This window comes from Pygocentrus nattereri, chromosome 11, assembly GCF_015220715.1.
Source record: "Pygocentrus nattereri isolate fPygNat1 chromosome 11, fPygNat1.pri, whole genome shotgun sequence".
Lineage (NCBI taxonomy): Eukaryota > Metazoa > Chordata > Actinopteri > Characiformes > Serrasalmidae > Pygocentrus > Pygocentrus nattereri.
In genome coordinates, this window is record NC_051221.1 from 14,963,093 (window position 1) to 14,983,330 (window position 20,238).

Consider the following 20,238-nt stretch of genomic DNA (forward strand, 5'->3'; position numbering starts at 1 on the left):
AAATATATAACACACACATATGAAATGTACTATTATTATTACATATAGGTACACATACGCACACACACACACACACACACACACACACACACACACACACACACACACACACACACACAAATGCATATAAGTGTGACTTATTTTAGCCACACCCCTGCATTCTGGAGCAGGAAGTGAGATGTGCCAGTCATTGTCACTACCAAAGCAGTCACGGCTGAAACATTTGGTAAAGTTTGAGTGGTGTTATGATTGTTTTTGATAGTGACAGAATGTAGTGTTTAACTGGTTGATCTAAGGAAATTAACATAATTAAGGTATAGGGTCATTCAAAGGGTCATGGTAGGATGATCCATTTGCATCACCAATGTCTGAACAAAACCTCATATCTGTAAAATGGTAATGTTACAGCAGAAGGACAAAATATTTGTAACTCTTAATGTAATTTAACGTAACAAGATTTTTGCCCAAGTCATTTTGGACCATTTCTGTTGGCCCATTCATCATGAAACACTCTGAAAGCAAAAAAGTGAAAGTGGAGATGTTTTTGGTGTTGTAAATAATTTATATGTAAATACATTATTATTTAAATTTAAGTGAAAATTGTTTCTAAGACAAATACAAGTAGAGAAGTTGCTGCCTATGAATAAAATTATTTTCAGCATATGTGCATCTTCCTCAGTTGGGAAACATTTCAATTACCTACTCACGATGCTGCCTGAGAGAATACTGTTCAAATCAAACTGTTTTGGTTCCTTCACAATTCCATATGTTAGTATGTGTTATTTCATAATTATGAGGCCTTTCTTGCTTTTTTTAAATGTGGAAAATAGCAAAAGGGAGGAAACTCTTCTATAAGTAAGTGTGCCCAAACTTTTGACTGGTACTGTATATAGGATGTATGTATGATCTCATTTCCCAATGTTGTATAAAAGCAAATTGGTGTGTGTACACATGCAGGTGTGTGTGCATGTTTTAAAGAGGGTGTTGGTTATGTGTGTGTGTGTGTGTGTGTGTGTGTGTGAAGTGGGACAGCTGAGTCTGTCCAGACTGTCATTACTTCATCTGAGATGGATAGTGGTAAACATTTCAGACGCAGTCAGACATTCTTGTGTGTGTGTGTGTGTGTGTGTGTGTGTTTCTGCCTGAGTACACAAGGACATGACCTGTATGTGGTGTTGCAGTCAAAAAGGTGAGGTCAGTGTGGGGTTAGAGTCATGAATAAAGATTAAGGTATTCTCTGCACTTCATGTGTTTGTATTTCTGTTTGTCCATCTAGATTTGATTGAATCGGTCACAGCTTTAAACTGCAGCCATAACATCCATCACACGGACCCCTGGTCCTGGACTACCCCTGCTCTTCTATGCCACCCCTGTAACCCCTGTAAGTTTTTCAAAAAATCTACATGGATATTTTTCCACACATCCAAGTTCAATCACACAAGTTGGTTGTATCTGCTTCTCACAAGCCCAATAATTGGACAGTGGACTGTGGACTGTGGTCAGTCCATTGTTCTGATAACACCAGCAGCTTCTTTGTTTGACTTGCAGATTTTTGTTTCCTTTTCTCAGTGTAGTCTTCTTAACAGCTACACATCCTTTCAGACCCATGTTGCGTTATTGTCTCACAGGGGAAGGATGGACAGACGCCAGTTCTGGTAATGCTTGTTAACTGTCTCTCTTTTTACCTTCTCCATTGTTACGCAAGTGTATTATTTTATTTCTAATCTCCTCAGAAACATGGAAATGAATGTCTTGTATTTAATGGCTGTTTTGACAGGAAGTTAAAGAAATAAAAGAGTAATTTGAGAAAACACTCACACTCCCAATGAAGTCATATAAAAAAAACCAACATGCTGATGTGTTGAGGCCTCTGCAGGATTTCATTAGAAACTCCAAAATGGCACAAACCTTTGCAACAAGCGAGAGCTTCTTTGCCTGTTTCTGATATTGTCCATCCCTCAGACTGGCCAGGGAAGAGGCTGTTCAGTCGAGGAGCATGTGTGATTGAGAGATGCCCTGCTGCTGGCAGCCTCCCAGTCATGTCACTGCCAGTTGACTTCAGAACAATGGCTCAACACTCCCACTCAACAGTTGACCCAAGTGGGCCAGCTTTCAAAAGTAATGATGCCGGCCCACCTAGAAGATTCTCAACAGCGCCGGCGTCTCAGAAGGAGCTCGAGCCAGGTCAGTTCACACTGAATGAACAAAGGCTGATGATTTAGCATTAGTTCATGTCTTGAATAGTAGTGATCAAATGGACGAGGTAGAGGCTTCTCAAGCAGCATTCTCCCTCTGAGATCTCTGACTCATGAGCAGCCTTTTGGAAGGGGGTTCGTATTTTGGAGGGTCTGTGGTCGTATTCCGTGTTCGGAAGAATCTAGATGCATTTTGATTCTTTCAAATTAAGGAGATTAAAGAAAAAAGAATATATCTTTCTTTGGAACATTCTTCATCCAGATGGGGCCTGTTTTAGTCTGGGGCTGGGCTGTTAATTTAATCTGTGCTAATAACTGCTGGGCCTGTTTTTTGTCATTGTTGATGCACTTTCTTCACAGGTGTTTCTACAGGGCCTGCCACAGACTCTCTACTGTAGATTTGCATTGAGTCAGTGTGATTGAGACGTGAGTGCAGATTAGACTAACGCTTTGAGTGTGTGAGTCAGCTACTCTCTCTGTGTATATGTACATTTACTAAGGCTGTCACAACTACTTCATTAAAATGACAAAGTCAAATTGATTGAAATGTACATTCTCAACGAATTGGCTTAGTAACTACCTCTCAATTTGAATGACAAACAGGGAATCCATAGGTCATTATGTCCAATGCTTAACAAACTCTCACACTCAGTGGTATGTTGGATTAAAATAGGACTTATCATGCATTCAATCACATTTTCTAATTCATTGTATTAGTCAAAACACAATCGCCAGGTTACTCGATTACTCATTTATTCAGTAGTTACAGCCCTAGCACTAACCTAGCTGTTGCTGCTCTGTGTATCACTGTACAGTCATCATGTATGGTCTGCTGTGTGAGAGTCTGCATGACTTCATTAAGGAGTCATACGGGGATGACGTGTGGAAGCTGGTGAGAGAGAGAGCAGACGTTAGACTCCACTCTTTCGTCACACATCAGGTTAGATTGATTACTAATGTAATTTACTCTTAGCACCTGTATTGTTTGTATTTGTATACTTGGCATCACAGAATGGGTTGACTTTTTAGTCACTTTCCTCTTAGTAGCATTTCAGTGATCACTGAATGTACTACTTTGCATAATTCACTTAAAATCCATTAATATCATCTTAGTACCTGTAAACCTCTCACAGAAATGGATAGACTCTGAAGGTAAAGAGCGGGACTGAAGGCTAAGGGTTAAAGGGGTGTTTCCACACATTGATGTTGATTACATCCAGAATTTCACAACACTGTGTATTGTAACAGCATTTTTTCTGGCGATTCTTTAATAAGATGTTCGACAAAGTCTAAAGAAAGCAGTTCTGGTTACAAAGACACTTGGAAGGAAGGCGATTCCTGCCGGGTGGAGATAACAAATCGGCAATTTTCTTTTCAGAAAATATTCAGAATAAGTTTTCTCTTAATAAGAATATTGTTTTCTCAAGATTTTCACTCTATATCTTGAAATAATGACATATCTTTTTTACTTAATTACTTATTTTCTGAAAAGTTTTAATTCATATCTCAAAATAGTGATTCCTTGAGATTCTGGCTCAGTATCCAGAAATAATTGCTTGATTCTTGGAATTTAATATTTTCTTTTTTTCATCTTAGTCAAAATTGTCAGAAAACAAGTCATTATTTTGATGTAGTAAGTCAATATCTCTAGTACAAATCACTGATTACTTAGCCATAGTAAGTCTAGATTTTCAGAAAATGTCATTATTTTGAAGTAAGTCAACATTTTGACATTCTGCTGCCAGAACCCAAGAAAGACAATTATAATTAAACTAAATTACAACATTGCCAGATAAATTAGAGACTCTAAATTGATAATTAGAGAAGTGTATTTGACTTGATGTAACCAACTTTAAAGTGATGCAGTGTTCCTTTAACATATAGAGTAGACATGTTCATAATAAGGCAGTAGCAAAGCTGTTGTCTGGTAATAGTCAAGGCCTGAATTTGCAGCTTCTAGTAGACTGTGTGTATGTGTGTGTGTGGTGTGTGTAGGTCTACAGCGAGAGTGTAATCCCACGCATAGCGAAAGCAGCCAGTGGTGTTACAGGCACTCCCTATAATGAGCTGATGAACTCCTGGGGTGTTTACTTCCTGGGCTTTGTGGGGAAGTACGGCTATGACAGGATCCTCAAGGTGCTACTCAATTTTGTGTCAGCAATTCTTGTAAATTGAAGAGAATTCACATGTAATCTGTAAGTTAAATTTGTTATGAGAGTATATAGCAGACTGAACTGTGAATGCCTTATTTGTGTTTCTCTATGCGTGTGCATTTGTGTGTGTGTGTGTGTGTGTGCCAGGTGTTGGGCCGTCATGTGCGTGACTTTGTCAATGGCTTGGATAACCTGCATGAGTACCTGCGCTTCAGTTACCCCAAAGTTCAGCCCCCCACCTTCTTCTGTCAAGAGGAGTCTGCTACTGGAGTTACACTGCACTACAGGTAAGAAACACATTCATTCACTCAGACAAGTAAAGCGTAACATGAATCAGCACATTTTCTTTCCAGTAATGTATTTATGACAAATGGTGTCAGGGAGGGTCTCTGTGCTAGTTGAGTGTTGATGACAGGTAGTGTAGGTGGAGGTGAAACATTGGTTAATGTTGTTTTTCTCTGGACACCTGATGCACAGGGACATTATTGAAACTCAGAAAGGGATCATGCAATGAATCATGCTTAATATGCCTTGGGACATGAACTAACAAGGTAAAAAGGTCTATTTTTTAAAAAGGTCCATTTTGATTTCAGGTTGACTTTAAAGGCCCAGTCAGGGATCCTAATCCAGGCTCAAAGCATAAAGGCACAGCTCAGTGAGAAATCTAATTTACACAATTTTCCCCTAACCCCAAATGCAGTAGATCAGCTGAGGCATGTTTAACTTCTGACGTTTGCTTCTTTAGGTAATATAACCTTTCTTGTTAATACGTGTTATGAACCCAAGGTGCAAGATACAAGGGGTCCTGGGGTCCAAGACTCACTAATTAACCTCTTGACCCACCTGAATGTCTGAAAATTAATATTTGGGGGTGGGGAGTGTCCCCGAAAATAACCTATTATGATGTTATGCAATCCACCAGAGTAAAATAGACACTGAAATACAAATTCAGGACAGCTCATTGTATAGCTGATAATGCTATACCATTTAAAGGACGAGACTGCTATCTTTTCAAAATGTAATGACTTCAAAATGTCTTCTGATTTTTGATTACATCACGATGCACCAGCGGCAGGAAAAAATACTATTAACCAATAATACTATGGTTTGCCTCCCCTCCCACCTCCTTGACCCTCGGCTGCAGGAGCAAGCGGAAGGGCTATCTACACTATGCTATGGGTCAGCTCAGACAGATGGGCAAACAGTTCTATGATACAGACATCCATGTGGAGGTTCTCTCTGAGCAGCTGGTGGGAGATTACTCCCACGTCACTATGAGGTAGGAGAACCTTTGCTTTCACCACAGGAGAACACATACTTCGGTAGGATTCAGTAGGCTTTGTTCTTTGACTGAGTAATCTTGAGTGAATATAGTTTCTTGTGTGACTTTGGAATCCCATTATTGTCTTCAGCTTATTTTCTTCTATGTTAGCAATATCTCTTGATTTCAGATTGAACTTCGATAACTCTGCTTATCGCTACATCCAGAAAGAGGATGAAGAGGAGCAAGAGATTCTGCCGATCACCAGTGACTTTTTCTTTGAGGTGTTTCCCTTCAACATTGTCTTCAGACAGGTAAAGCAGCTCTCTTGTCCTCTTCTTCGCGCTGTTAAAGAACGTTCTGTAAAATAATGGTTATTATCTCTAACAGGACATGGTGGTCCACAATGTCGGCTCTGGTTTGGCCACAGTTTTCCCTGATCTGGATGGAAAGAAGATCAACGATGCATTCCTTTTGGCTCGCCCCTTGGTGGAGTTCACCTGGAACATGGTGTGTAGGGCATGATGGGAAACCTGCTTTTGAACTGCTTTTGAGTTCACTTTCACTTTCAACACATTTAATTATTAAGTCAATTATTTAATGTCTGGTATGAAAAAAATATTGTCAACGACACATTACATCCTCAATTTTTTATTTGTTTTTTGGTCTACGTTTACATGCCATCTACCCTTTACACTGCATGGTAAATAGACTCAAATTACTTGTCATAAAGTCTCCCTGCATCAATGTACATTACAGTTGCACTGATGTACGTTAAAGGAACACCCTGGTAATATGATGTGTTTTGTTGATTTTATTGAAGTGCAAAGAAATTCAATCACATTTATCTATTTAACAGATAGAGCCTTGCGATGGTCTGAATATGGTTCTCAATGGCGTCTACATATTGGGTCCTATCTAGTGGGCTGACTTTGATGGAAAATAAAAGAAACTGGAGACTGATTTAGTTCTTCTCCACAGATCATCTCCCACCCCAACAACCTGTTTGAGATCATGTCCAAGGAGCCTGTGAAGCGGGAGCGGAACCTTCATAATAGAGTCCAGAGTAAGGAAGGTCCTATTTACCTAATTTCTATCAAATTAAAGACATATGGATTTAAAAGCTTGAGTGAAGGTGCTGAATCAGGTGTACTGTGTCTCCATCACAGACTCTGATTATGAGAACGCTAATCGCTCTGCTGATGTAGACGTGGAGCTCATGGCCTTCCAGTCCATCATTGGAGACGATTACAAAGGTCAATAATCCCTCTCACACAATACAAAACCACACAACACAGTGCATTTCAGGTACTTGGTGAGTGCCACTCTCTAACAAAGGGTGAATGAATGGCTGCTGGTGTTGTTTTGCGCTCTTAGATGGAAACAGTGCCAATGCCATGGAGAGCTGGGGGGACGGGAGCCGCTGCCTCAAACTGAAAGGCCAGATGAGATACATGCCCGAATGGGAGTCCATTATCTTCCTGGGAACGCCTGTGTAAGACTGACTCGTGCACACAGGTTACTAGGGCTGAAAGGCTAATAGTTTTTATATCAATATCACAATTTAAAAGAGTGCAGAGAAAGCAAATTTATGAGAAGCTATATAAGAAGCCTGACATACGATAGCAGGGTCTAATTTTAGATTTGGAGCTCTTTAGCTTCTGAGTATGGATCCTAATGATAAAAAGATAGAGTGTGCATAACATGCCTATTTTTAAATGACTGCACTGGCAACCTACATCCTTTTATTACAGATTTAAAGCTATTGTATTTATTTTTTATAGAGCGAAATGACCTTAAAACACCTGTTTATTTTCCACTGCAATTTCCCTCTGGGTTCAATAAAGGATTCTGACTCTGATTCTGATATGATGTTAGATCTACAGATACAAGCCTTCAGCACACCTCCTCCATAAATTACAGGAAAAGTGGAGAGTTTATTTTTGTTATTATGCCTTTCAACTGTGGAACTCAATTCTGCCTTTTATTGGACAGTCAAGCTCAGGAGACGCCTTTAAGAAACGTTTGAAAATGTTTCTTTTTCACTTAGAATTTATTTAACCTCTCAAACTCCACGGAACCACCGGTGGTCCCAAAACGCACTTTGCCATATTCTTCATAACTTTTATATTTCATAAGCTACATTCAGTCTTCTTTCCAGTCAAATAAATGGGTACTGTAAACTTTATAATAGAAGAAACTGAACTCACAATTTTTTTTCCACTGAAAGTTGACCCATTTTTCCATAAATCTGGGCTATAAACTGTAAACAGATGGCATCTCTTCAGTGATCTGCTCTGTAAACATTATTTTTATGAAATAATACAAAGAGCATCTAAGATTTTTGGCTTTCAGCAGTAAATTGTAAACATAAAGCAATATGTGTAGATCACAAAACATATTTTCTGTTAATTTTTGGGGAACTTTTACAAAAAAATAAATAAATAAAATACAAATGAACAATTATTTCATGCAGTTATTGAATAATTTGCCTTATGATTTGGTCACGTAAATTCAGATAGAAAAAACTAAATATACCCTGGAGAATAAGTAGTTAAGTTCTAAATTGTTTTTGTCTGTTTAATTTTAACTACTATCTCAGTTTGTATGAAGGAATATTCTTAATTCTTCTGCTGGTTTAAAAGAATATTTTAACTTTAATTTCATTTATTCTTTTTTTTAACTTCATTTTCTTTTTTTATTGCTGTTACTAAATTTGAACACTTAGTCTGTATACCTGAATGAAAAGTGCTTTGTATTGTTATTATTATTATCCAGAGACTGGCTTTATAAGTCTAATTTGGTGTGTGCATTTGTGTAAGGGTGTATGTTCCCTTTCTGTAGAATGGAGAGTCTGAGTGCCATGTTTAAGACTGGACTCTACATTAATGACCTCAGTATGCACGACTCCAGCAGAGACCTGGTTCTGGCAGGAACGCAGCAGTCTGAGGAGCTCAAGAGGGCTCTTATACAGGTAAGTGTTTGTTTTGCCAGTAACTAGAAGAATGTCCTTGCACTCTATTTGAGGCAAGTATATGTTGTTTAAAACAACCCACACTGGGAATGTTGTACATGCAGGATTATGTATGCTTCTCTTTTCGGTGAGCTTCACATAAATTGTTCAATCAAAGCGAATAGTAAAAATATAGAGAAAGGGCTTCTAAAGAAACAGGCATCAAAAAATGTTTGTTTTGTGGATTAATGACCCATTTGAATGCAAAAGAAAAGCTTGAAAGAATGTAAATACAATAAAATAAATAAAATTCAATTGCATTTATATTCCAGTCAGTTGAGATGAAACTGTATGCAACTCGTTGCCTTGTATGTAGAGCCAGAAGAATGTAACATTTTTATTAAAAGCGATTAAAAAGAGATGTAAACTGGCAGGTAACTGTGCTTCATTTGCTTATTAAAGAGGTGCTAGTGCTCAGACTGGTGCCTGGTTACTTTTGTGTTTTGCCTCTATCGACATTTGACACATGACAAAAATACATGACTTTGCCGACCCCTCCCTCCCCCCTCACAGGAGCAGAAGAAGTCCAGTAAACTGGAGGAAAGCATGAAGATGCTGGACTATGAGATGAAGAAGACTGATGACCTGCTCTACAGGATGATCCCTAAACCTGTTGCTAAGAGGCTGCGCAAGGGAGAGCCTGCGGTCAACACATGTGAGGTCAGGACACACATGAAACCCTGCAGGCCACCAGCCATGGACCCTTTGTATGAACTCTTTGTCACCTTCACTTTTATTTAAGGAGCTAAAAATTTAGATGAAACAGGCCGGTATGATTTTATTGGGGTAAAAATGAAACAGCCTTCAGTAGTTTTAAGTAAACAGTGGTTCACTGACTGATATATAAATAACAAGTGATTGTCATTTGTTTAATCTCAGTTTTCACATTTCTTGAACGGACATAAACAGCAGAAACTTACAAAGTTTTGGTGGATATTTGGATTTTTTTTTGCCACTTACTGTTTCAGCTCTACCTTCTCAGACCGCAGGTGGGATTATATAGCCACATATACAGAGATCACTTTAGGGTTTCAAAGACTTCTTATTCTTTCTTCCTCTTTCTCTTCAAAAATGAACAAAGTGACCTTATCAAATATGCCAGATTCAGTTCTGGGATGGCCTATGATTGTATTGTCTTTAGTTATGTAAAAAGACATCATATCTTGAGGTTAATTAGTCTCGGTTGCATGTGTGTGGCCCAGGTGTTCCCGGATGTGACCATACTGTTCAGCGACGTGGTGGGCTTCACTCGGATCTGCAGCCACATCACCCCTATGCAGGTGGTGTCCATGCTTAACACCATGTACACACTCTTTGACACTCTCAGCGAGAAGCACAGAGTCTTCAAGGTGGGCTTTTATGGCAAATGTGTGTTTGAAGGGAGTTGATACCACCCGTTGAGTTCATTCATGGTTATTGGGGTTTCAGGTTGAGACTATCGGGGACGCCTACATGGTTGTAGCTGGAGCTCCAGAGAAGACTAAGTACCACGCCCATAATATCTGCGACATGGCTCTGGACATGGTGCGCTCCATCGACCACCTCAAAGACCCGTCTAATGGCAACAACATCCAGATCAGAGTGGGTATGTGGATTCTCTACTTCTGTGGTTGAAATTCTCAAACATCACAGCAGAACTCACTCTTTAACATTGAGGCACAGTCATCTATTACTGCCTTTTAATCTACTGTTGTCCTTTAGTGACAATATTTCCCAGAGCTTCTGTCATATTAAGCTCAGAATAACTTTTTGTAATATTGTCGCAAACTTTAGTAGTTTAATAGTTTTGATAGTGAATTGCGTTGCACACTCACAGACAACAATAAAGGCAGCATTAATTTTCTTTTGCATATTTGACCAGTGGCAAACCATGATTGTTAGTGACGGGTCTTCAGATTGTAAAAAATCAGTCAAAAAATAGACAGCAACAAAACATATCTACAATTATGTTCATTTCTGCTAGCACTCGGAGGTGGGTAACTCAGGCCTAGAAGGTAATGAACATTGCACATTCTAGATTAAACGCTACTGTTGGAACAAAACCTTATATCTTCGTTTTTGTTGTTTTGACATAATGTGAAAATCTTTACCCTTTACATTGTGTGTAAATTTCATGATGAGTGGCCCAAAATTACATGGAAAAAGTCTGGTTCCATTGACTTACAGTAAAATTAAAGCAGTTTTTTTCTTCTCCTAAATTGTCATTTTGGAAATATGAGGTTTTGTTCTGATGTGGAGCAAAGCAGCAATGTGCTTTATTTGATGCTTGTAACTGAAATAAAGAAATATTTGACATTAGGACTTCACCTCCAGCTTTCTACTGGATTTCAACCCTTTCGTATCCAAGCAGAACTTGAATAAAATAAGAGTATTACTCTGATACTTGCAGAGTTTGACTACAGCAAGCATGATACTTCTGTTAACGAAAAATTAAAGACCTGTAGTTTTTAGGTCCTGGAAATCACTAGGCCTTCTCTGAGACCCTGAGGCTTCCGCTCTGCCCATCATGGACGTGCACATATTCTAACTACCCTGTGGGCCAATCTTGAAGGTCAAAGACTAAGATGTATTGCTAATGATACATTATGTAAGATAGGATTCAAACACATTCTCGAAGAGGGTGTTCAGTGTGAATACCACCCAGTGTTTTGAAGCACTGCAGTATGATAGAACAGGCTGAGCGAAGGTGAACAGGTTTTCTATGTCATTCCATCTGACTTTCAGTTGATTATTTTCACATAATTAGCACTTTGAAGTGGCTTGATGCTGGCATATCTCTGCCCATAGTGATGCTGCCCGTTAACCTCCACTATGATGTAGGTTTGACTTCTGGTGACCTTCAGCATATTGGCTCTGGTTTTAGGCATCCACTCTGGAATGGTTGTTGCTGGGGTCGTGGGTCACAAAATGCCTCGTTATGGTCTCCATGGTGATACAGTCCATACAGCATCAGCCATGGAAAGCAATGGAAAGGTCTGTGTTTGTGTTTATGAGTGTGTGTGTGAAGGTGAAGAGTGTCCTGGTGCCTGGTGTTTTTCCTTCCCCTGTAAAGTTACCATTTTGGAGATACAAGGTTTTGTGTGTGTGTGTGTGTGTGTGTGTGTGTGTGAGAGAGAGAGAGAGAGAGAGAGAGAGAGAGAGAGAGAATTACAAAATGTCTAATTTTGATCCATTGCTGTATTGCATCCTCAGTCTATTAGAGGTGATGAATAGTTCATATACCGAGAACATTCACATTACTTCAGTAAACCCTTCTAGAAATGAATTTTACTGATGCGTTTATTTGGCCTGATTGATGATCTGCTATGTGGGCTAAGATGCGATCAGGCTGTTGCTGATCAGGTATTATTTGATATTGATTGATTAATTGGTTGGGTTGATCCCAGGGGTTAAGAAAGGTACAGAGCTAAAAGGGGCTAACAAATTATCCAGAGAAACAGATGAACTACAGTCTGCAATGGTAGAACTACAAAGTGCTCCTATATGGTAAGTGGAGCTGATAAAATGGACACTGAGTGTGGATACAAGGAGGTGGTTGTAATGTTATGGCTTATAGGTGTTTATTGCACACAGTCTCACAAGTCTAACCCCTGGTTAATCCAATAAAAGCTCAATCTGCTGTGTTTGTTTCAGGAGATGCACATTCAGCTCAGCAGCGCTACCTATGAGCACCTGAAGGGCAGTCACTTCATTTTTGAGAGACGTGGGACCATAACCATAAAGGTGAGCTATTATAACAGCAACAATGTAAATACAAAGCCATGTGGTCAGACACACAACAGGCCAGATGTTTGGAATCAATAAATAGTTACCATAAACAAATGGTTTGACTAAAAATCTGCAACAATAATTGATTCTTAAAATCGGTTCAGATTTATCACCAAAGTTGTGAACAATTCTACCTCCACAAAAGAACATCTCACAACAAAGCACCCTGAATTAGTGATTACATCTTAACCAATTATCCATCCATCCATCCATCCATTTTCTAAGCCGCTTCTCCGTCAGGGTCGCGGGGGGGAGCTGGAGCCTATCCCAGCAGTCTTCGGGCGGAAGGCAGGATACACCCTGGACAGGTCGCCAGTCCATCGCAGGGCAGACACACAGACACAGACAGTCACTCACACACTCACACCTAGGGACAATTTAGCACACCCAATTGGCCTGACTGCATGTCTTTGGACTGTGGGAGGAAACCGGAGAACCCGGAGGAAACCCACGCAGACACGGGGAGAACATGCAAACTCCACACAGAGAGGACCCTGGCCGCCCGGCCGGGGAATCGAACCCAGGCCCTCCTTGCTGTGAGGCGACAGCGCTACCCACCACGCCACCGTGCCGCCCCCTTAACCAATTATAATTCATATAATTATTTGTGTAACTCATATAATAATCAGGTGATCATGAAGGCTTGATGAACTGAATCAGGTGCAATACATTAGGAGATTCAGAAATAATTAAAAGGACCGTAATCAATAAAGAGAATCAAAGAAGGCTTTCCATATAATGTGCAAGTCTAAGAGTTCATCACTACAAACCAAAGGACTATAAATTGTATGTTTTATTCGTTTATTCGTTCACTGGTCACTTTATGAGGTCCATCCACAGTGTGGTCCAAATGTCTGAGACTATTAGTGACACAAGGTTTCCATTGCAAAGTATATTAGCACAGCAGTTTGGATGAAAAGTAGAATCTTTGAAATATTTGCATGAATTTCAGAATTTCAGCCAGTATTTGGTTTGTCCCTTTTTTGGATTTAATGACAGCATGCAGTCAAGCTGGCATGAACTCCACAGGTTTGGGCAAAAGTCTCTGATGAGTAGATCAAATCCACCTGAAGACGAAGACAAACGATGGAAGGAAAAAGACTTAAAAGAAAATTTGTACAAAGTCTTTAACATAATCGGTGTCACAAATGTGCTTGAATTTAAGTATTGACCTAAAAATGGTGCAACATCTTCAAAATTTCTTCCAAGGTTTTCGAAATTCTAAACCAGCTTTAATTAAAATTCAGTAAGGTCCAAAACATCATAATGTCTAACTTGCATCATGATTCAGTGCCATATACTGTAAACTGAAGTAGCCGAGTAGGTACATCAACATCTTATACAGTCAACAACTGAATATCAAATCAAATAAAGTACAATTCAGTCAAATTTCAACAACATTTATGGTCAGTTTTCTCTTTTTAGAGCACGACATGTGGAATAACCTCCCTCTGACTCACTTTCTTCTCTGACTGCTGTTTCTCACCTCTTCCCTCCCCTGTGTGTGTCACTCACTCAAGTCTCAGTGCTCATCATAATGCACAGATCTAATTGGCTGATTAATGTCACATGTGATATTTACAATGCAAGAGATTGCTCTGTGAGTCTCCCGGGCGGCTGAAGCGTTACCATAAAGGACAGCATCCAGGTCTGGACACAGATTGCGATCTGCCTATCTGTTGTAAACCCTTCTGTTGTTTATTTCTAGGTTTAAATAAAAAAAAATGTTTGGGGTGGTCTCAGATTTTTGAACCACACTGTACCTTACAAGTCAACCACACAAGTGTACACCTACAGATTGTAGCCCAACTGTTGCTGCACAATTTGCCAGCCCCCTCTACCCCATACATCAGTAGTCAGTTTATGACACAGCCACTTAATTGATATTCAACCTAAAATATCCAGACAAGAGTGTCTCTGTGGTCAGAAACAGAGTAGAGGATAACTTACACAAACAGTGCATCAACACACAAGCAACAGCCTCTAAATGTACACCAACAAGGTGGAGCTACAAGATAGGAGTTTCTGATAAAGTGCCCAGTGAAAACGTATGAAATACAAACATGGAATATGTCATATCAGGTCGGTACGTATAAGGCATTAACCTTTTAGAGGTCAGAGATGAGTCACACTCTTCTCATTAAAGACCAACAGATTCCAGCCGAGTATTTCAAATCACTAATGACCAGCAGCAGGGGGCAACTAACTCTGCTTCTGTGAATGCATGTATATATATATATATATATATATATATATATATATATATATATATATATATATATATATATATATATATATATATATATATATATGGAATAAGTCTTATAGGGTAAGGTATATTTTATAAAATACAATAATTTTATTTCTAAGTAGAGTTAATTTAAGACTTTATTGTCACGATTGGCCCCAGTCATGCATGTGCTCTTGTTTACTTTCCAGCCCTTTCCACGTGCATTTGTGTTTATCTCCCGGTCCTGCCTCCTTGATTCCTTGACTCTGCCCCTGATTTGTTCCACCTGTTTTCCATCTGTGCCTTGTGAACCATTGTTCTCCCTGTTGTATTTAAGCCCTGTGTTTGCCCCTTGTGTTTGCTGGTCTTTGTATTGGCTATATGTGTTGTATGCTTGTGCTGTTTGAAGTGTTTGACATTGTTTGGTGTGTTTCTTTCATTATGTCTGTTCCCCACTCTATCCGTGTTGGCCCTGAACCTGGACTGTCTCGACCCTGATTATGATTTTGCCCTGAATAAATCTTGCTTTTCTCAGCACGTGTGCCCGCTTCCTCGTCGCTCCATGTTACATTTATCTTCATTCTAGATTAGGTTTTAGATTTTATTCATCTGTTCATCACATCTTGAAAATTGAACACAATGCAAAGAGCAGCATGAAATTTCAAATTATGCAAAAGTTGTCAAATGACAAAAAATGAATATAGAAGGTTTCTGTACAACAGACATTATTATAAAAGACATTATTATGTCGAATAAATTCTTACATACATAAAAATCTTTGTGGAAGATATATGCACCATGTGACCCCATGTTCTGACACTGTATAAAAATAAAACAAGTATATGTGTGTTTATGTGTGAATGTGTTTGCATCTCCTTTCGATTGTTGTTATATTCTTCCCCTTAGCAGTTAAGGGTAGATTGCTGGATAAATTGTTAGAGTGAACACATGCTAAGTCTCTCTTTGTCACCACAGAAACCGCTCTCCACAAAAGCAAATGCTGTCTAACACCTTCGTACTACATTATTCTTGTCCTGCAGGGCAATGTGGAGATTGAGACCTACTGGCTGAAGGGAAAGAGGGATAAGGATGGAAATGCACAGGCAGCTTGCCCTCAGTTTGAGGCTCAAACAATCAGCAAGGCTGCAATCTCTCCCCCAGAGCCCCCCATTGATGAGGAAGTACTGGTACACTGAGTTCTGAATTCTGATAGAACTGAAACTGTTCTTTCCTTGCTAGCTCTAGGTGGGAAAGTACTGTGATGTAACTGATTACAGGCAATGTCTCTGACTCTAATCCAGTCCTCTCTGCAATGCTCTAGTTTTTACTAGGTCTGTCAGTACTAGGTGTTACTAGGTAATACTTGTGGAGTGAATTCTGTAACTGGCGAAATATTAGTTCCCTTAACAACAGTGGTCCTTGACCTCATGGTATTGTTATAACAAAACCTGTTGAAAGACATGGCTGTGTGCCGTGTTGTTATTGTTATTGAATAAATTTGACATATACTTTATCTTGTACAAATTAGCTAATCCAGATCAAACAAATGTAACATGCCCAATATCAGTATTTACTCATAATCTGTCCTCCTTTCCACAATTCTTTCCACCTAATGCAATACTCTCTCACTTAGGGCTCCACTGCAGTGTACAATAAGTAAACAGAGCCATTTTTGTAATTTTCTGTCTGATTTGCTCTTCTTTTCTAGGTGTTCCCATCTGTGGCAGGTGAGGATGAGGATGATGTCAAGTCTATCCGCTCTCACCGCATCAAGATGGAAACTTCTGGCAACTCTCTGGAGGAGTCCATGGAGGAAGGCAGAGTGGAGGAGATGTCTGTTAGTAAGGTAAGACAAAGTGCAGAGCTATCTATTTACATACTCTGAGAAAAAAAGATTGCCTTTTTAGGAAGAGTTTGGAGAAAAAATCGAATTAACACCTTAAAGGCTTATAATTCAGTAACTACAGGGACTTCAATTCAAACTGATTGTGCTATTGTTAAGATATTGAAGTGCGGAATAAAACTTATCCCGCGTTTGGTCGTCTTGTGCAGAATGATACCACATATTGTGCTGAGGTAAAAGTGGTTCTGCTTACTTGCCACCATTCACCTATGTGGAAAAGCTTATATTTGTTTAAAATAAAGTCGACTAAAGAAAGCTATACACAGTTCTAAACCACATTGTTGTGTCTGCCCAAAACAAATCAAGATCTGGATGTTTTAAGTGAGTTCAGAGTTGGTTTTTGGGCATTCAGTTAAAGAGATGAGTTTGGTGACAGTGTAAATCTATCACATTTATAAGCTAAGAATAGCTCAATCACTTTATGTAATAAGCCTGGGATTTTAAGGGGTTAATAAATCAGAATCTAATAGAACCGTTGTGAGATCAGAGGTTTACTCTCCAATCGTATTAAATTATATCTGGCCTGCTTTACAGAGAAAGGCTAAACTCATCCTTGGAGGATTCTCACTGGAAGGTCTTCCCTGATTCTGCGCTAATGTAGTCTTGTACAGGGTTTAATTTATGTCTGGACCACACAGACTGTCAGTTATCAACAGAATTTCCTGCTCATCTGTTTGTGTGTCTCTCTGTCTATACAGCCTCCTTCATACCTGACATGCTTGGGCATCATACGTGAGCAGTGCTAGGTGCAGGTTTGAAGAGATGTAGAGGGATGCATATGACCACGTAACATTTAACTGTGAAGGATAAAAGTGTCCCTGATAGTAGTGAATCAACTGCATCAATACAGCAGAGATAAAAGAAACTGTGTAGCTTCTTTCTTGATCTACTCTCGTATTTGTTCATACAGTCATAAGCAAAAATGCACCCGACCCACACCACACTCCCCTGGCTTTTGCTGATTTTCTAAGTGAAAATAGGTTACCACAATTTCTATTTATTTGCTGAACTTAACATATTGGAAAATTAAAATCAATACAAATTGTCATATAACCTTTGCATAGGTCCTGTTTTATGGATTATTGTTTTCCAATATGTTCAATTCTGCAAATAAACAGTAACTGTTCATCAAAATGATGAGGATGTGTTCACTTATTTTCTCTAAATCAACAGAACATGTCATTTGACAGTGTGCCCAAACCTTTGAACGTGACCGTGAGTTGCGTTAGCAATGAATGTGGTTTAAACTTTTGATCTGACCACTTGTGATGGATATGAAAACTGGGTATGAACAGGCCTATATTTGTGACTGTGTCTATCTGAGTCTCATCATGAAGATGTCTTGCAGGATGGTGGCCTCCAAGACCCTCACATAGAGCTGGACTCTCCAGAATTTGATGGACGGGATTCCATCATGGAGTCTCCTGAAGGCTCCTGTGACTCACGCTGCTCAGAGAAGAGCACCATGTGCTCCATATCCTGAAATGGACACCATCAGAGACATGAAACTCATGCCAACTCTGGCTTTGGCCTGGATTTCCCATAGCGTTTAATATCACTTTAGTGCCTTAACACCTTAGTTTCTCAGTGAACACCCGCAGAACTGATTTACAGATGTTGCTGTCAGAGGTTGATCTGTATTGCAGAAGTAAAGCATTATCATGTATATAGACTGATTATAAGAATACATCAGCACGTTCCTACCCAATCTCTGTCTGCTACATCTGTAGCATATGGTCAGTTAACATAGACAATCATTTTATCACATTTCCCTTAACAGAAAAGCTCATTGACCTTTATATTAAATAGCAAATGTTTATGCAAAACACTTTCAATTAGGTATGTGTAGATTAATCTACAGTACAGTGTACAAGTGAAAGACCTCCTTTCATTTATTTCATTTCCATCCAAAACAGCCATTAAGAACAAGTTGTTGTCCATCAGACAACATTACACCGAAGCTTTGACAACTAAGTATAAGATCAGACTTTATAGTATGTGGTGTGTCCACTCTTTACCTTTAATACAGCTTCCATTCTTTCAGGATACTCAGTTTTTTAAAGAAATCTGCAGGGATAGTTTTTCACACCTTCAAAGTTCAGTCTTAGAATTGGTTGTATTTTCTGATTCTCACAATTTTAGATTTACTACTCTATAAATTGCCACTCCACATCTCAGATGACTAGTTTTGATGTAGTAGTACAATAATGTTCTTCCATTTTTTCAGTAAGGGCTTCTTAACAACAAAACATGCATTCAGCTATAGAACTTAGCTTGTTTCAAGCATAAAAAAGGAAAATAATTGGTATTATTTCTTGAAATAAGCAAAATTGGGGCAGTCATGGGCTGGAGGTTAGGGAACCAGCCCTGTGACCTGAAGGTCACTGGTTCAATCCCCAGATCTGAGAACACATGACTGAGGTATTCTTGAGCAAGGCACCTAACCCCCAACTGCTCCCCGGGTACTGCGGATAGGGCTGCCCACCACTCCAGGCAAGTGTGCCCACTGCCCCCTAGTGTGTGTGTGCTCACTAGAGTGTATGTGGTGTTTCACTTCATGGATGGGTTAAATGTGGAGGTGAAATTTCCCTGTTGTGGGTCTAATAAGGGTCACTTAACTTATTTGCCAATGAAATAATTACTAAATAAAATGTGGAAGCAATAAACATGTTTGTTGTTAAGAATAAACGAGTATTAGTTCAACATTTTAGTAGCAAAATAATTTTTGTAATTAATTGCGATTAATTAATTACCGACCCTGTAATTAACTCGATTAAAATTTGTAATCAAGTCCCATCACTACTAGAAATAAGTTAAATATCTTATTCTTTTTACAATCTCAATATAAAAAAAGATATTTAGATTAGATTGTTAATGATTTCACGTGCCACAGCGTAATTTTTGCAGTGATTTACTCTCCCTTTCAGAGATGAGAAGGAAGATTTTCTAGTAATATGTTAGCAGCACAGTCGTGTGGGTGAAGTGTCCACAGGCTCCTGCCTGATTACCATGGATACCATAACACATTTTATCTTTACTGCTTTACTGCTTTGTGTTAAAAACACAAAAGCATTATTTGCAGTAATTCACACTACAGATGAGGCAGAAAAAGATTAGGTTGATGTGGGAATGCTGATTTAACCCTTCAGATCAATGAGCCTGAGTCTGGTCCTGAAAATGTACCATCCTAGAGAGTTTGATTTTAACACATCAATATTAAAATGCTTCTGAATAACTTGGGTCAGAGTAGTCCTGGAACTAAACTCTCCAGGTCAGTAGATCACCAGGAACGTACTGATCCATGCCTTAGATCACTCCGCTGATAGAACGTTTCATGTATAACATACTACAAATGTTAAGGTATTATGTTTAATTACTTTTTTTCTAGTAGTTTTTGTCAGATGTGATTTTTTGTGTATGTGTGATACAGTATTAAATAGCTCTGTGTGGGATTTACTGGTAAGTTATCCTCAGAAACTGTGGACGTATAAAATTTATATGAGTGGCAAATATTAAAATTGAGTCAGTAACTGACTTTTGCTTTTGAAGCTTATGTTGATGTTTCTGAAGTGTCTGATTATATGAACAGGCACAGTTGGAGGTCTATTACTGCACATGGCACCTTGTAAAAAAATTCAAAACATTTTTTTGGCTATGGATTATATCTTCTACATTGTACTGTCTTTTACTGTCATGTCATTTACTAGTTTCATGT

The 20,238-nt window shown here is 39.0% G+C and overlaps 1 protein-coding gene across 3 annotated transcripts; it reads left to right on the top strand.

The window, feature by feature from the left end:
- Window positions 1-2,157: 2,157 nt before the first annotated feature.
- LOC108430945 (soluble guanylate cyclase 88E-like) lies at window positions 2,158-18,925 on the top strand. Of its 3 annotated transcripts, none has more exons than XM_037542914.1 (19): window positions 2,158-2,184; window positions 3,011-3,135; window positions 4,191-4,331; window positions 4,496-4,635; window positions 5,493-5,627; window positions 5,800-5,923; window positions 6,000-6,119; window positions 6,591-6,675; window positions 6,779-6,865; window positions 6,987-7,104; window positions 8,454-8,583; window positions 9,136-9,282; window positions 9,825-9,971; window positions 10,051-10,207; window positions 11,486-11,595; window positions 12,256-12,345; window positions 15,661-15,807; window positions 16,329-16,466; window positions 17,872-18,925. In XM_037542914.1, exons 2-19 carry the CDS (start codon window positions 3,016-3,018, stop codon window positions 18,004-18,006), a joined length of 2,271 nt encoding a protein of 756 aa, XP_037398811.1. In that variant the 5' UTR covers window positions 2,158-2,184; window positions 3,011-3,015; the 3' UTR covers window positions 18,007-18,925. The 3 variants fall into 3 exon arrangements, with proteins under 3 accessions (XP_037398811.1, XP_037398810.1, XP_037398812.1); XM_037542913.1 differs by lacking the exon at window positions 2,158-2,184 and adding an exon at window positions 2,280-2,330; XM_037542915.1 differs by lacking the exon at window positions 2,158-2,184 and adding an exon at window positions 2,601-2,621.
- Window positions 18,926-20,238: the final 1,313 nt, after the last annotated feature.

What these genes read in the sequence shown, in the direction of transcription:
- LOC108430945 (XM_037542913.1), top strand. Translation starts at nt 2,309, where the DNA reads ATGAGCAGCCTTTTGGAAGGGG. An exon ending in TCAACATTGTCTTCAGACAG is followed by an intron (nt 5,924 to 5,999) that starts GTAAAGCAGCTC and finishes TATCTCTAACAG; the next exon opens with GACATGGTGGTCCACAATGT. An exon ending in CCTTCATAATAGAGTCCAGA is followed by an intron (nt 6,676 to 6,778) that starts GTAAGGAAGGTC and finishes TCTCCATCACAG; the next exon opens with ACTCTGATTATGAGAACGCT.